We start from the raw sequence: 17,906 nt of genomic DNA on the forward strand, positions 1-17,906 counted from the left end.
AGAAACTCTGTGCACTTCGATTAGACAATCTGAAAGCTGAGATACAGTATCAGTGCTTAGTGTAAATGTATATTTTAACACATATAGCCCTGATTCATTAACCATTTCGTCTGAGTTTTCTCTCAGGGACTGTTTTCTTATCTTATCTACAAAATATCCTAAAGGTGTGAAAACATCTCATGTGGGACATGACAGTTTGAATAGAAATAAAAGAATGCTAACCACAAAAGAATCCATCAAAATGCAAAAGGGAAAATCAAAAGACACACAATATATAAAAAAACAACTGACTACACACAAGTATGAAGCAAGATACAACAAAACTAAAACACAGCCTTGTCTTAAAATATACCTTCACCTATCTATATTTATTACCAATTTATCCCGAATTATTTCCAATCTGAACTCCCCAACTTGAATGTGTATGCTTATCCCTCTTCTCCCTACATAACCGTTTATATAGTAGCCAAGAGGAAGAGTGAAGTGGAATAATATGGAGCTGCTTTTCTTTTTCCTGGTAAAATAATTAGCTGGAAGGCAGGGGGTAGACTGACTTTTACATGGTGAAAAAAATGCCCTCATAAAGTGGAGCTTAAATACCACCCTTACAGCCAAAAATATAATTGGTGTCATGCCAGTGGGTCTATCCAGTGACCTTGGACCCAGAACTAGGCAGACATGTGAGGTCAATCTGGAACATCTTAAGGAACCCCTTGCACCCTTTAAAGGTTCCCTAGGGTTCTACAGAACCATGGTCGGGAATGGCTGCTATAAAATACCACAGCTTTCCTTTTGCTGGGGCTTTTATCACACACAAGATGGTGGCACCCAGCAACAGTCTTGTAACTTTTGGAAATCTACACGAGACTTTTTTCAAGTAAATTTCCAGGTAAATACATATGTTCACACTGGAAGACTTTGCAATAAATAGCCAGTGTAGTAAATGCAGTAAAGCCGAGGCTAAGGCTACAAGGGCAATTTTAGTTCTTCGATCAATATCAATGTCATCACTATTCTTGTTCTGGTAGCAACACCAATTTTTCGATTTACTCACCTTCATTCTGGGTTACATCAAAAAAACAATTATTGAGGGTGAATCTCCCTAATGGGGACATTGGCAGCAAAAATAATTGTCTGTGGCTTAAACTCTATACCATTCTACTTTTATTTTTTAACAAAAATATGTTTTGCCTTGCCGAGTAATATTTCAAATGCTTCTGTACACTGCTGTATTGGGTGGTGATATTGGTTTGTTCATTTTTGTAACATGTGCCACTTATTTCTTATAAACCATATTAATGTTTTTTTTTTTTTTTTTTACAGGCCCTTCTGCAACTTGGATTTATATTGTAGTCTTTCTGATAGCTCTTCTCAGCATTGGCCTAGCAGTATCATTCTTTATTAGTAAGTGCAGAATATGAATATATTACTGGTTGTGTTTGCTGGCAATCACAATAACATGCCACACACTGGTCCACTTGCACTCAGAAAACTACATAGGCTGCCGTTTTCTAAAAAATTGCTGGTTTCTTGCCTTAAGGAATTTAATTGCAAGATCACGTGCCATTTTTAATTTGTGTTTGTTTTCATTCATTCGTTTGTCATTCATTCATAATGAATACAAGGGTACTAAATGTCTATTTTAATTAAGCATATACATTTTGTAACACATTGAAATGAATAAAAACTAACACAGATTTATCTAGTGGACAAACTAAGAATGAAATGCAATATTAAATCAATGTATATATACAGTGGCCCATGTCTACTTAAAGCGTACCTAAACTCAGAAATTTGACTTTACATAAAACGATAGACAATGTTATGTTTTTAAAAAAAAAATGGTTCAGCACCGCCCCCTAATCGATCAAGAATGAATGGGAGCGCAAATCTTCCCTGGGATACCAACGTCACGCATCCCGGGAGGCTCTTGGGTTCTCCTCCTGCGCATGCCCAAGCATCTCGTGGATGCGCAGAAGGAGCCTTTTCACACAGAGAAAAATTTGCCGATCTCCCGCATGCGCAGTGAGATTGGCAAGTTTCTTTTTCAATCCTACGTCACCTGATCTCGCGTCTGGTTTGGGTGAGGTAGGATGAAGAACCAGGAAGAAGAGGAGAAGATGGCACTGCCCGAAACGCTGGTTCCGGGTCGACATGGGACCCGATGCAAGACACCCCAGAATGGATCGGACTGCCTTGCGGGATTGAAGGTAAGCAACTTTTTTTTAACGCACTTTTCAGTTTAGTTCCTCTTTAATACCTTTCCAGGACATTAAAATACATTCATGCACTTTTAATAAATAAATCACTATGTGAAATATTTAAAAATATTTCCCTGCACAGTAATTTGCAGGATCATTTAGCTTTTGCAGACAATATAATACAGCACTATGCTATGATATCCTTCTTGTTTTGAACTGCAAATATAAAAAAAAGGCTCCCAGCAATTTATTGTGCAGCAAATATTTAAATGCATGTTTTGAATCCTAATATGCAGTAGCTTTACCAGCAAGGTTTGTTCTTGCTGATGCCATTACAATGTTTCCATGTAACCTGCTATGTCTGTTTTCAGCCTGCAAGTGGCACTGTTGCTTGCTCTGTCTGTATACAAGTTCAGCTTGTTGATGACAACACTTCACACATAGCAATATTCCAAGAAGCTCACAGCTCCATATATCACCAAAATCATACCACTGTTTAAAGATACACAACAGTCAGCAGTAAAAATTAAGCCTTGAATTGCAAACAGGAGATTCCGATTATCTGCATTTTATTCAGACATCACTGCAATGCACCAGGACACTCAGTTTCTTAAATTAACCTTTTCCCGACCAAATGTTTCTTATAAGATAATATAAATTTAACACATCTGCTCTTGAAAGTTATCTCCAGGCAAAGTACTAAACCCGGCCACCTCTCCATCTTGCCTGCTAACCCATTTCAAATGTTTCTTTACCATGTAAAGGAAGGTATATTTACTTAATTCTGCCAAACAGGTCCCCTAAAAGTGTGGCTTCCATGTCTAGGGATTGCTGATTTACCATTTCAGAGGTGCCCACGCTGGCTGGTTCTGTGCCTTGCAGATGTCATCTCCTGGTTCGTTCAGCAAAGGACCTCGCCATGGACAGCCAGTAGGAAGCGTTCAGGACGTCAGAAAGAAGCTATTTACCATTAGCCCAGATATTTAATTTAGGTCCCCCAATTAATGTTCATAATATTCATTGGCATTCTAATACCTTCTGAACCTTGGCAATCTGTCACATTCATGTTTGCCAAAAAGGTTGGACATTGGCCCACCTCCTCCTACAACTTCAAATTAGTTATTAAAACTGATGGGCAGCTTCAGTCTCCAACAGGGGTTTGCAAGAGGGGGCAATCTAATGAATGCACAGAAAAATGTTGCTAAACAGATTGACTCAAGAGCAATAGCCCGAGTGACTTGTTCAGAGGTCAGATGACTTTCTTTGATGCCTTTGCCAGGCAAGTCTGATCAGTATTGCTTACTTATGCATTTTACATGGAGATAATGTTATATATAGAAAGGATTAAAATGGTTTTAAAAATGTTTATCGTACTCTTCCTCCGCACTGCTCCCATGTCATCTGTAGACCAGTGGGCAACAAAGACAGGGAATCGCAATCTATGTCAGGATTGTTTCCACCCTCCTGCAAGATGTCGAGCCGTGTGATACTGTACATGTCCAAGGTTTTCTCCATTGATCTGAATAGAGGAACTGCCTTCTGGTGCACCGCAGGTGGCAGCTTCTTCATTAAGGTTCATAGAAAATATCATGGCATTCCAGTTCAGAAAAGGACAGGAGCTCAACCTTGGAAGGCTGCAGTTCAGAGTCCAATTCTAGGCAAAATAAAATACAACAATGCGGCTCTGTAGTTAGTAAAACAAATATAAAAATGGGAAATGGATTGAATGATGCTGGATCAGACTGAGAACATCAAAAGTCAGAATTTAGGCATGTATATAACAAAATCTCTAAATAAAGCTAAACATGGCTATTTATTATATTCTTGTTACTTTTGGCTAGCATTTTACACTAGACAGGAAACAGTCTGCCTTTTTCCTGTCTGCTGGGTGTCAGTTTACTAAACTTTTGCAAATATGAATAAAGCTTCAGACAGGGAGAACAAAAAGTAAACTGTCCAACTGAGTTAACAATATATATATATTTTTATAGTGACAAAAAGACGAAGACAAAATAAAGCTGCCATTTACCAGCCACCACAGGTAAGAGTTTATTTACTCAAAAATAAAATATTTGGGATAAAGCCCAAACTGAACAAGGCAAATTCTCAAAGCAATCATGCTGATTAGTATAAATTATATGTATTACCTTTGGGACTGTACAAAATCAAAAACTGATTTTGAAGCTGTGGTTTCCTGCAGCTGTGCACCTAATCATACAGCCAAGTGGAAATACACACGTTGGTGTGGGTGAGCTTTTGCCATTATCAGTTGGTATGTACAGCATTTTGGAACACAGCTACTGTTTTATAAGTGTCCTGCAGCAATGACAGGCTCAGAATCTTGTGACTAATGCATCCCCCAAAGCCACCATCATTGCTGCTGATTTTTCTGGTTTCACTGGAATCCTCCTTGGCTATTGGGCACCCACTGCATCCCCTGCTCTGGCCAGTGCATCCCCCCACCAGGGTCCTTCTTCTGACCCCGCTCGGGGGTCGGGGACCTCCAAAAGTTTTGACCACCGGTTGGCGACCGCTGCTTAATAAAATTCTCCTGCTTTTCCTTGTACCATTATTGATATTTTGCCATTTTATTACAGCAGGATCCCCCTAAGAATGAAAACGAGGACCCACTGCTTATACATAAGCACAACCTTCCTGAAGAAGACCAGGACATTACAATGCAGGGACTGCCTGTGGCTCAGGAGGAAGGCAAAGACTACCACATGTCGCAGGAGGAGGTCTAGCCATACATGGCGCCTAACCAGAATCAATTTAAACTGTTGGCTACATTTTATTGGCTGTTACACAGACTCCAGCCTCATTGAGAAGCAATGTAAATGGAACATCATGTATTTAAAAATGTTGGCTTGAAGGACATCATGAGAATCATCTGCATGAGAGAGACTGTAGATTGTAAAAAAGGAATAAATGATCATTTTTGAATGTAAATACTGAAGTTCTCCATAAGCTATCTATAGGTAGGAAGATCAAGATATTTGTTCTGACTAGAACATACTGATATTCACTGGTTATACATACATCTGCTGCATTTATTATTCATATTATTATACAGTATTTATATAGCGCCATCATATTACGCAGCGCTGTACAAAGTCCATAGTCATGTCACTAGCTGTCCCTCGAAGGAGCTCACAGTCTTATGTTCCTACTATAGTCATATGTTATTGATACAGTTTAAGGTCAATTTTGGGGGGGTAGCCAAATAACCTAACTGCAATGGAATTGGAATGTTTGAGGAAACCGGAGTACCCGGAGGAAACCCACGCAAACACGGGGAGAACATGCAAACTCCACGCAGATAGTGTCCATCACATCCAATCAATATGCAGGGTAATTTGCTGAAGCCTCTAATACTGTCTATGTCTCACTGCAAACCCATAACCTGAAGATGTAGCTGATAGGGAATAAATAACAACCTACAACTCCGTATTATTGCAAAGGTACTGCAAGTATAAGGTGCTTGCATGAAATTTGACAGGTACAACAGGACTGCTTGTTCATCTTGGCAACTGACATGTTTGTGATGTATTTTAAAGTGTAAACATGCACGTTCCACATTCCTGAACCCCTCAGCCTAATAGTATCCTCCTAAAACTGTGTTTAAGTATAAGTTGTTAATTTCAGTGCACTAGATTTATGCAAACTGTGAAGAAATGTAAAAAATGTGTGTGTACCATAATAATAATACAATACTTTTTTGCTAATTAAAGAGGACATTTTTGGTAACTTAACAAAACTGTATGAGTAAATTTCAGACATATATTATGAAAAAAATATATTGTGATAGTGGAATTTAAAAAAAATACTTTTTATCATTAGGAAACAGTTCTAAAGCAAAGAAAGTCATCAATCTGTTGAAGGTAGAAAGTAGCATTTCCTCTTCTCTTGTCCATTGATCCAACTGGCTAAAGAAGAGGTTTAAGAGTATGACATATGTGAAAGCAGTGTATGGGGCTCTATTTATAAAACAGGGAATTAGACATTCCCTCAAACATTCCCTTGTGGGAATTTTACAGGTGTATGTGTTTCGATGACAGTAATTGAATGTCAGGTTCTCTGTTTTGTAAACAGAGCCCTAGGATTTCATCAGGTCTGTGTAATTATTGAGCCAGTATATCAGTCCTGGAACCTAATACAGACCCTGATGAAATAACAAATGTCAACACGTAATTTTCATCAGATATAATTTTCATCAGATATAATTTTATGTGGAGTATTTCTGATGTGGATTTCAAGTCAAAAAAGTGTTCAGTTTTTCTCTAGCACGTCTAGTTTTTGTGATGCAGCTAATTTTATATTGTGTGAAATTCGTTATAAACAGCCTTAACATATTACATTATTTAATTATTTTAATATTTACCAATAGTTTTCTTTTTTAAGGTTAGAGACCGCACTAACTGTGATTGATTTCATTTTTCATCATGCCTAGAAATTGCCTTAATCATTTCCAGTTCCGGTACCAGCACATGATGGACTTGCTTCTGTAGGTGATGAGGAATGCGCTGGAGTTGCAGCCAGTTACCAACCTCGAATCATCTGATCCTGACTACTTGGCCGATGAAGATTCAGAACCAGAGACCTTTACACAAGCAGAGCTGAATGATCTTGTTCGTGATCTAAATCTCTCCAAAGACAAAGCAGAACTTCTTGCTTCAAAGCTTAAACATAAGCAGTTGCTTGCAAGGAGTGTAACTGTAACTCACTACAGAAAAGGAAATCAAAACTTGACAACATTCTTCACTAGTGATGGCTCACTGTGCTACTGTCATGATATAAATGCACTCTTTAACAGTTTGTCACAAGAGCATGTTCCATCTGAATGGCGTATCTTCATTTATTCCTCTAAAAGAAGCTTGAAAGCAGTCTTACTGCATAATGGTAATTCCAAACCAAGCTTACCGATTGCCCGTTCCATTAACCTAAAGGAGTCCTATGACAACATGAAGTTACTACTTAAAGCAATCCAGTATAAAACACACCAGTGGAACATCTGCGGGGATCTAAAGGTCATTGGCTTGCTGATGGGAATGGAAGGAGGATTCACAAACTATTGCTGTGTCCTATGCCTGTGGGACAGCCGATCTACGGGAGACCATTATGTCAAGCGTGATTGGCTACCAACAGATACCTATAAGCCCGGAACAAGCAGTGTCAAGTTTCTGTCTCAGGTTAATTTGCATAAAATATTTCTGCCAACTCTCCATATCAAGTTAGGTTTAATGAAGAACCTTGTAACCAAGGGTGTTCAGTACCTTGTTGACAAGTTTCCAAACATAAGCACTGCAAAAATGAAGGAAGGGATATTTATGGGGCCACAGATCAAGTCTGTTTTGCTCAATGATGTTTTCAAACAAAGGAAGGAGTTCAGAATCTTCTTGATTCATACCAGAAACTGTGTGTTGTCGCTTGTCATTAAAAATACATTTCTTGCACTCACATCCAGAATTCTTCTTGGAAAATCTTGGTATGGTGAGTGACGAACAAGGAGAACGTTTTCACCAGGACAGTTAATGGAGCACCGCTACCAAGGTTTCTGGAATGAAAGTATGATGGCTGACTACTGCTGGATGCTGTAGCGTTACAATCCAGACAAAGAGTACACAAGAAAATCATACTCTTAAGCATTTCTGTAGAAACAATGGTACCTGACTGACACTGTTCAGTAGATCTATACCATAGTGTGCCCTATTTTACTTCACACTGAAGATGTATTACCATTCACTTCAATGGTGCTTATGTTTTAGTACAAAATACATGCACGTACAATGTTAACTATAATAGCACTCATAACTCAGGAACTGTACATGTTAGGGAAAAAATGAAAACAGATCTGAAATCTGCTTGAAAAAATGATTTAGAAAAGTTTGCTGTGGTTTCTGATAATTATCAAAACTAATTTTTTGTTGACCTGTGTAATTGAACAAGAATGGCTTGTGTCCTTCGGGAGACAAAGGCAGTTGAAGTTATTGCCAAGAGGGCATTGCGATAATTTTGAGAGGTAATAATAGGTAAGTAGTAATAGTAGTGTAATAATATTAATAGGACATTTCCATCTCCCATCTTCGTTCCAACGTAAACTCGACACTGGGCATCGCCATCTTCCTCTTCTTCCGGGTACTTCTTCTTATGTTACCGGATCTTACACTATGCAACATCAGATGTTAGGTCTACGTCAAGCAGGTTATTGTGGTAAGCTTCCTGTTCAGCCCAGGTATAGTTGTTGGGATTGGTGGAAGCCTTTGAAAACTCTTTATTGTATCGGTTAGACAGTTGGCCTCTAAAAATAAAATTAAATAAAAATTGCTTTGCTGCAAAAATAAATCGCCCATTTGCCTTCTAAACCTAACTTAAAGAAGTATGTGAAAGTTTGATTGGCATGGAATATATCAAATTTCTTGTTTCTTAAACATTTTCCCGGCCTATAGCCATCACCATTTTTCCAAAGTAGACTATACCTTAAAAAATTGTTGATTTTCTGTGTAAAACCCTTAGATGGGCCAGAAGGTGTAAAATACAATAAAAGTAAGTTAGAACTAAATTTATAATATATATTTAAAGTTGCCACCAGCACTACCATTGAAGTTGGCCTAAAATTGGGCAACTCTATTATTCAGACACTGTGAGTCATGATGGGTAACCTGTGTAGTACAGTACACATTCTGTGGTAGTTGTCTTGCCAATGCCCATATTTTCATTAATTGCACAATGTCTCTGTCAATCTTGTTTTCCTTATTCTGGGCCCGCAAAAAAAGGATATCATCATTGTTATCCAGTAATGTACCCTTGAAAAACATTCTGGTCTTCAGGGAATACCTATACTTTATACATGCACAGCTCACAGTACATTAGTGTGGTGGTCAGTAGGAAAAAATCCTCCTACATTGCTGACTAGTGGGAAGTATGTTACCCTTACAAATAGCCAAAAAGATCCCTGGTGTTAGTAATACTGGCCTTAGAGTCACAAACTAAATGAACCCTTAGAAACCCTTGGAGGAACTCTAGGGTTACACATGGTTGAGAAACACTGGGATATAAGAACAGTGCCTTTTCACTGTTAAATGTGTGGATCTGCTATTGTAGTACACCTGTTATATCTATAATTCTGGATCAGTGTTTCCCAATAAATTTATTTTGGGGCATGGATGGTACCTGCCCCCTCTTGGTGGGGAACTTTTTGAAACCTATGCTCACTTTTGCTATGCTCACCATTGTTAGAAGCAGACACTAAAAAATACAATTGATTTAAATGACACTGACGGGTGCTTGAAACAATCAGTTTTTATTTATATGGTTTAAACCTTTCTTTTCTAAAGAAAATACATTCTGTTGATGTGACTGCCTAAAAAGTGTTAGGCTTTAAGCTGTTTGTTCTAAAGTTAATTTAAGACTACCTTGCTTGGTTGTTGCTCTGTTAAATGAGGTGGAAAATAATAGGCCTACTGGCACAATCAACAGGTAATAAACTCACACGAAGAGAGTTGAGAGAACATCTAGATTGGGCAAAGGTTGCCTTGCAGGGCAAAGACCATATTGGGATGGCAATGAAGAAAATGCAGCTCATTAACCCAAAAGGTGGTAATAAATGAAAGTTTGTAGATGAGTTCCTGGATGAGATGTTAGAAGTCTGCCTGGGTCTTAAAATAAACTAACCTGGCCATTTACATCAATTAAGCTGCTGTCTTGCTACCAGACCAATGTTCTACACATTTTCATTCCTCATGATCACCAACCCTCTGCCCAACTCTTTAAATTAAGGTTGGAAATTCTGCAGTGCATCAGGTGAAAAGTAAACAGGCCGACACAATATCTCAGAGGTTAGGACTCTGAACTTTGCAGCGTTGGGTCCCAGGTTCGAATTCTAGCAAGGAGAACATGTGCATGGAGCCTGCATATTTCCTCTGTGTTTGTGTGGGTTTCCTCCTACATTCCAAAAACATGCAGTTAGGTTGATTGACTCCCCCCCCAAATTGGTCTTAGACTTTGTTAATGACATATAACTATTAGACTGTGAGCCCCTTTGAGAGACAATTAATGAAATGACTATAGACTTTGTAAAGTAATGTGTAATATGTTGGCATTATAAAAAAAAGAACAAACGCCCTAAATGTACCCACGAATGGGCAGACTTGTACCATGCCTTCTAGAACTGTTCAACTATAAAACAATTTTGGCGGTCAGTAGCACAATACCCCCCTTTCTCACTAACTAATTATGTACCTTTGACACCTGAATGGGCAATTCTAGGCACTTTTGAATTGATTGGAGCACAAATCACTAGAGGAAGTTGAACTCTGCTATATATTCTCCAATTATTGGCCAAAAAAAACAATACTGCATAAATAGATAGATTCAGATCCACCCACACTTCATATTTTTCAATAAAAATTAGACCTTGTTTTTAAAATAGCCTGGATAGAGGCCTAACTAGAAAATAAGTCCAAAGTCTCGAGATTTTTCGAAACAATAATTTACACAACGATAATTGATTTTGAAACTAATGTAAACTCTTGTTTTGTTAATTAAACTGTTTATGTACCTTGTTTCAATATAATATTGTATTTTTTTATATATTTGTAACCTTTTTGATATGTTGGTACATTGTTGTGTAATGATGCTTCCTTCAATAAAAATAATTTAAATGTCTGTAATCATAATGATTCTTAAATACCCCAATTTTTTCCATGATTACCTACACACTAATCCGAATCTTCTAATACATATAAATTTCTTTTCAAAGTTTTAGATATAATTTTTAACTTGCGACACATCAGGCCAGTTGCCTTTGGAATATTTTGTGTATTGTACATCAATGCCATACCTAATGTCAGCCCCAAACTATTTTTTTGTCATACAGTGTAATAAATGTATTTGTTTTACATTTGGACTGCTGTCCCAAGGACAGAAAGTGAGGGTAAATCTAGCCATCATGGGTATGAATAGTAATAAGAACTTGATAAAGGTTCTAATCTTTTTCCAGTCTACTAAAAAATACATTTTTATTGCTGTTAAAGTCATCGGAGAAATGTCCCATTGGCCGAAGGGAAGCGTAGTTGGGAAAATCACATCAGTGAATTACAAGAATATAAATTATGCAGGAGTCCCATACCTGCTAACATGCTGATATGAGAAGGAGAGACATCATTTAGCACAAAATGTTTTGGAAAAGAACACATTTCTGCTAAACCCCCAGTTATTTAGTTATGTAGTGTCAATAGGCAAAGTAAAAATAAATAAACCCAGAAGTGTTTTATCACCCATTACTTTCCTTGAGATGGACTTTTCAAAAAACAAAAGTAATAAAAATTGGCTGGAAAATTTAAGATATTTCATTTCATGGTAAAGAAAAATCTTACACATGATGTACTTCAGTAGCTACGAAGATATACTTTACCAGTCTATGAAGACCAGCAATGTCTCTTTACCTCTTTACAATCTCTACAGTGCTTCTTTTCCTTCATGCTGCCATCTTGGATTCAGGAATTTGCTCTCACTTTCTGATCTGTACACCCGGCCTTCTACTGATGTACAGCTTGCTGACTGATGGTAGACTGTACCGGATCCATCAGATGCCTTCAGGATAGTTTACCCCATGTGCAGCAAAGTGTAAGTATGAGGGCAGTTAGTGGCTACTTAATCCAGAAATGAGAACATAGGAGGGTGGAGCACTATGAAAGAATGGTATTTACTTGGGACATATTTAGTAAAGTGTGTGAGATTGTATCGAGCAACCTCAATGTTTTTTCCATGGGGGAACCCTTGAAATAACTTTCAGGACCTAAGAGAACTGGTGCTGTAATTCCTATATCCACAGTTCACAGTACATTGGAGGAAGAATGCCTCCTACATTGCTGGCCAGCAGGAAGAATGTCAGCCCTACAAATCACCTGGGGGCAGTTTAACTACCCTGAGAGGCACAGATTTCTAAATGCTCAAAGAACCCCTAGCAACCTTTAGAAAAGCCCTAGGGTTCCACTGGTTGGGAAAAACTGGTATAGAGGAAGAAGATGAGATCAAGGTATTTAATGCAAAAAGCCCATTTTATTTTGTTCCTGTTCACCCTATCCAACAAAACAGGTAATGCCTAAATGCTGGGTGGTATTTTGACCCATATTTAGACAAAGGGCCTGATTTATGAAAGCTCTCCAAGGCTGGAGAGAATACACTTTCAAAAGTGAATCTGGGTGATCCAGAAAACATGGAATGGATTTTTAAAAATATTTTGCTATTTGCTAGTAAACATTTTGAATCCCGGACCAGATCCATTCCAGGTTTTCTGGATTACCAAGCCTCGCTTCTGAACGTGTATTCTCTCCAGCCTTGGAGAGCTTCCATAAATCAGGGCCAAAGTTTGGGAAACACCATTCCACATAACAAATAGTGGAATCAATTAGGTAAAGGAGTGTTATTTACTAAACATTCACTGCTGGTGAAGCAATGACTGTCATTTAAAGCAAGTGCAGATGGTGGATTTATTAGGGATGAGTGAGAATACCTTTGGCATTCTCACAAACATTTTCTTGAAGTTCCGATGGGTCCGCAAAATTTCGCTAAACCATTGGAAATTCAGGAAATGACTATAGGAGTATTATCGTGACTGCATTCATAAATACAGCCATGGGAATCCTCCTGTCAGTGAGCGATCCCCGGGCACGGGGATCTCTCACTGAGAGGAGGATTCTCACGGCTCCATTCATAAATACAGTCACGTTACTCCTCCTCTCAGAGTCAGGTCTTGCAGGCCCCAAAAATTTGGTCTCCCCGGCCGAATACACAAAGGCTGTTCTCGCCTACATGTTTGGTAAGCAAGAATGGCCCAATTCGCTCGCTCATCCCTAGGATTTACCTGCAGTTAATGTTAGGTGAATATCTGGTTTTATATATATACCACTTAATGTGTGTGTAAAGCTAAATATTTCATTTAATAACAACTGTCTAATCTGACTTTTCATAACTTTGAAGACATTTTTTTCTGTCTTTCAGTTGTATCTATACAAGGAATATGGATACATTTCCCCACTGGATAAAAAGACAAAAATGATGGGGTTTTAATTCCCTGGCCTATTCAAAATGCAAAAAAATGTTATGTCCTTCAATATACTGACAATGACACAAGGGCATAAATATGTTTATGTCTTTCAAGGTGCATTTCTGTATACATATTACAATCTGCAATTTCCCCATGGTGCCTTGCATGAATTTTTATAATTCTTTATTGCCATAAATAGCTGAGAGTCCATCCTGTGTATGGAAATGAATAATATAGGAGTAGGGCAAGTAAGATGATCCACATAATACTAGGCTTGGAAAAGCAATAATGGTAAGTAGAATTTCTGGGCGATGTAACCATAATAAAAAACAATGTTGTCATCTTTTCATTCCCCCATGCTTCTCTTCTCCTGCTCTCCTATCTGTATTCTCCCTCCCTCTCCCTTCTTCAGAATCTCTGCTTTATGGGTCTCTGAGGCCTCCTCTGATTAAATGATTTCTTCCTTTTCAGCAGAAAAACTAATAAGAGCCTCGAAGGATTTTTCTTTTGACTTAAAAAAAAGAACAAATATCTTAATTTGCATCCACCCTGCAAACTAATTGGTGGAAAATGAAACTGGTGAAGCCGCTTAATTAAATGAGGACAGAGTGAAATCCGACCAGATCCTGATTAGCTAGCACATTAATTCAGTTTGTGTGAATTTAGATGAGGAGGGAGCGGAGAAGAGGAGGGAACGGTAGACTTGGGATGTAGAGAGGTTAGAAGAGACAGAACAGAATCCACAAGTCATCACGCAGATAAAGTGACATGGAACAGCAGGAGACGTACATGTTTTGACACCATCATCAAATTAGAAGCCACGTTTCAATTGTTTTAACTCTTCGTGTTCTTTCAATTTCCCTTGGGCAGTGGATAGTGAAGGGCTTAATAGATTACAATAGCTAAACTGTGATTCCCAGTCTTCATCAACTTGGCAGCTGCAGTGGATTTCCTCAAATAGGAACAGCTGTTCTGCTTAGAAATCCATTGATGATAATTATCATCTGCATATTTTCACTTGAGGAGGCGCTATAACAGGCCTGCTTAGTGGAAGGAATCAGCGAGAGAACCATTATCTTGGAATATCAAGCATCAGTAATTAAACTGTACACTGTGTAACTAAAGGAGCCCTTGTAGGAATAAACATTGGATCTGAACAATCTAAACACCTAACTTCAAAGGGACAGTACAGTTGTGTGAAAAAGAAAGTACACTCTCCTTTAATTCTAGGATTTTTCATATCATAACTTAATAAAAGATCATCTGGTACTCAGCAGCTCTTAAAATGGATACAAACCCAGATGTATAACACCACATGACATATTATTTGTTTACCAAAAGCTAAGTCAAAATGCAAAAGCAGAGTGTGAAAAATTAAGTACACCCTTATCACTTCCATAGGAATTAGAAGGGTAAATAGCAGCCAGGTGTTGCTAATCAACTGCACTTGATTAACTGATCATCACCAAGTGTGACCACTTTAAAAAGGCAGAAGTTTTAGCAGTTTGTTGGTTTGGAACCTTCAGGTGTGTGTTGATACAATGCCAAGGAGGAATGAAACCAGAAATGTTCCTAGAGGAGCAACTGTTTCTGCCCATCAACCTAGAAAGGTCTAGAAGATACTTTTCAAACTATCTGAAGGTCATCATTCTACAGTGAGAAAGATTATTCAATCTTTCAAGGAATGTACCGTATGTCCCAAAAAATTCACCCTAAGGTCAGACCATGCAATGCTCAGGAAATATGCAAAAACCCAAAAGTTACATTTAAGACTCAACAGGCCTCAGCTGGGATGTTAAATGTTAATGTTAACAGTACAATTAAAAAAATGAATACTTGGCTTGTTTAGAAGGGTTGTCAAAAGTAAGCAAGAAAAAAAGAAGAGAACACGGCAGCATTGGTTAGATTTGCAAAGTTGCATCTGAGCAAACCACAAGACTTCTAGAGCAATGTCCTTTAAACAGACGAGACCTGGAGATGTTTGGCCAATTATGCACAGTGCCACATTTGGTGAAATCAAAAATCTGTACAAACATCTCATACCGACTGTCAAGAACAATAATGATGGGGTGATGATTTTTGGTTATTTTGCAACCAGAGGGCCTAGGTACCATACAGGCACAATGTCAACCATGAACTTCTGCAAAGCAAAGTGAGCCAAAAGGAGTGGTCATCTGTGAGATAGTTAAAGCTTAGCTGAAATTAGCTCATAAAACAGCACAATGATCCCAAGCACACCAGCAAATCTACAACAAAATGGCAAAAATAAAATAATGTATAGACTCTGATAAGGACCAAATGAGTTTATTATTTTCTGGCATCTTAAAAAATCCTAAAATTTAGAGAGGGTGTATGTTCTTTATATAACATTGTAGATTTATCTAAAAAGAACATCCAAAAGCTCTTTGTAGTGTCTAAACAAGTTTCAAAAGTGACTAAATGATGTACAGGCTTCAAAATGAGAATAATATCCCTTTACCTTCTTTGGGTGAGCCAAATCCTCCAACCTTTGTGCTTCACATGTTCCCCTCTTGGACACTGCAGCCCACATTGGGAGGGTTTTATTCCAATACAGAAAGGTTGGGTGTGACCAGCTGCTGATTGACAAGCTACAAGCTTGTGAAATAACATTGACAAAGCTCACAGTGACACCTTCTGCAATGTGTTCTTCCCCCAGTGTATTGCAAGCAGTCACAGCCTATGTAGGGGTGGTATTGGGGCTCTAGAAGGGGAAAAACTGTAAATGCATATGAACTGCGCATGCATGTCAAAACATTTTTTTAGGAAGGCTATAAAATCCATGTCGGTTTATTTTTTCGGTGTCCCATTGGGGACCTTCTGTCTTGGAGACACAACATGATGTGAGAAAAATTCACCTTTTGGAAAGCTGTCACCAAAGCAGATGTCCCTACTGAAAGATTTGCCTTTACTTTTTCTGGTGACAACTCTAATGTTTTGGATGTTCCATCAGTACCAGGACAAAAAGAAATGACAAATCCACCTAACAGGGCACTGACAAAGTTCTTGTGTCTTCTGTACATTGTAGATGCAGTCATAAAATTGCTTACAACTTCCTCATTTAGACACATGGAGCCTGATTTATTAAAGCTCTCCAAGGCTGATGAGGGTAAACTTTTATCAATGAAGAAGGGTGACCCAGCAAACCTGGAATGGATTTCCTAAAAGTCATTTGCTATTTGTTAGCAAATGTTTTCAATCCTGGACCAGATCCATTCCATTCCATTTGCTGGATCACCCAGCTTCACCGCATATATTTGGATGACTTAACTGAATACAGGTCAATTTTACTAAATTATTTAAAAAAAACAATCGAAACAGAATATCGTTATTTGTCAAATCTTAATTAGCTGCCAACATCCCTATTTTGCTTTGAAACCAGTGTAGAAAAACTTTGATGGGATTTTTGAGCGTACACAAAACAATAAAGTCCTAAAAGTCACAAAAGTCCCATCAAACTTACCCATTGGTTTTACTAAAGTTATCAGTGAATCTTACAGCAACATTTCTTTTAACAAGATCCCAGCTATGGTAACATTTTGCCATTTTGCACAATCTCTATACACTTTTCTAAAGACTTACTAAAATACCTGGGTAAACCTAATCACCAAAAGATACAAGATTGGGTGCCAGAAAGGGAGGATGATAGAGATAAATCCAAACACCTTAAACCTCTAAACCTCTAAAAGAAACTATTTGGCACAAGATTGAGTTCAAGGATTGGAAATATGCTAGTAATAAATCCGAATTCCTTTGGTTAGGATCTGTTTGGCTTCCACAAGTAGTGTACAGTCCCCATAATGAAATTGGCCTTTAATGTTGGTTCTTGGGCTTATCCTCCTATCAGTAGATATGTGGAATTAGCAATTCTCTACTAAATTGGAGGTGTTGGGTTTATCTGCTTGCTTCATGTTAACTTTGGGCCCAGGGTGTTTTTATCTTTTGCCAGGTATGACTAATTGTCCTGCCTTGTGAGTTCTTTACATGTAGGCTATTTAGTTTGATTGAGTGAAGTACTTTTTCTTGTTTTTGTTATTGGAGTTTGAAGTGATGCTCAGGGATTGTATGTGTTTTGCCTGCTGTTTACAACATTCCTTTAGGTTAGGGCCTTTTGGCCCTTGGGTATCTTCAAGTAGGTTCACTCTCAAACTTTTTGTCCATTTAGATATGGGCCCCATAGTGGATGAGCTTCTTGTTTGGTTAGGATGTGTTTGGCTTCCATGCAAACACCTTAAACCACCAATGCACCAGCAGGTACAAGAATGAGTTCCCGGATTGGGAATATACTAGAAATAAATCCAAGTTTATGGTTCGGATCTGTATGTCTTACACCATTATTGTAGAGATCCCAAAATGTGATTGGCCTAGATGATGGGTCTAGGGCTTATCCTCACATCAACACATATGGTGATCTAACAAGCTATGTATTAGGTTATCTATTGGCTTGATGTGAATTTGGAGCTCAGAGTGTTTTTATCTTTGTATCCTTTGTTGTGTATGAATATTTGCCATGCCCTTTAGGCTCCTAACATGTAGGCTTTTTAGCTTTTTGGTTGGTGAAACTTGAACAATCCATTCATCCTGTAAAAAATAAGGCAGCCTTTTGATACATCTTAATCTAATTCTACAATCCCCTTAAG

The 17,906-nt window shown here is 38.1% G+C and overlaps 1 protein-coding gene across 2 annotated transcripts in view; it reads left to right on the forward strand.

Annotated features, from left to right (window-relative positions):
• Positions 1-5,958, forward strand: part of CD40 (CD40 molecule) — a 40,944-nt gene extending 34,986 nt beyond the window's left edge. Inside the window, exons 7-9 of one of the 2 annotated variants that reach the window (XM_072403808.1) lie at positions 1,324-1,404; positions 4,193-4,242; positions 4,802-5,958. In XM_072403808.1, the coding sequence (XP_072259909.1) occupies positions 1,324-1,404; positions 4,193-4,242; positions 4,802-4,945 (275 nt within the window). In that variant the 3' untranslated portion in view covers positions 4,946-5,958. Of the gene's footprint in view, positions 1-1,323; positions 1,405-4,192; positions 4,243-4,798 lie in introns of both variants that reach the window. The other variant, XM_072403807.1, reaches the window with a different exon arrangement.
• Positions 5,959-17,906: the final 11,948 nt, after the last annotated feature.

The sequence above is a fragment of the Pyxicephalus adspersus genome, chromosome 3 (genome assembly GCF_032062135.1).
Source record: "Pyxicephalus adspersus chromosome 3, UCB_Pads_2.0, whole genome shotgun sequence".
NCBI lineage: Eukaryota > Metazoa > Chordata > Amphibia > Anura > Pyxicephalidae > Pyxicephalus > Pyxicephalus adspersus.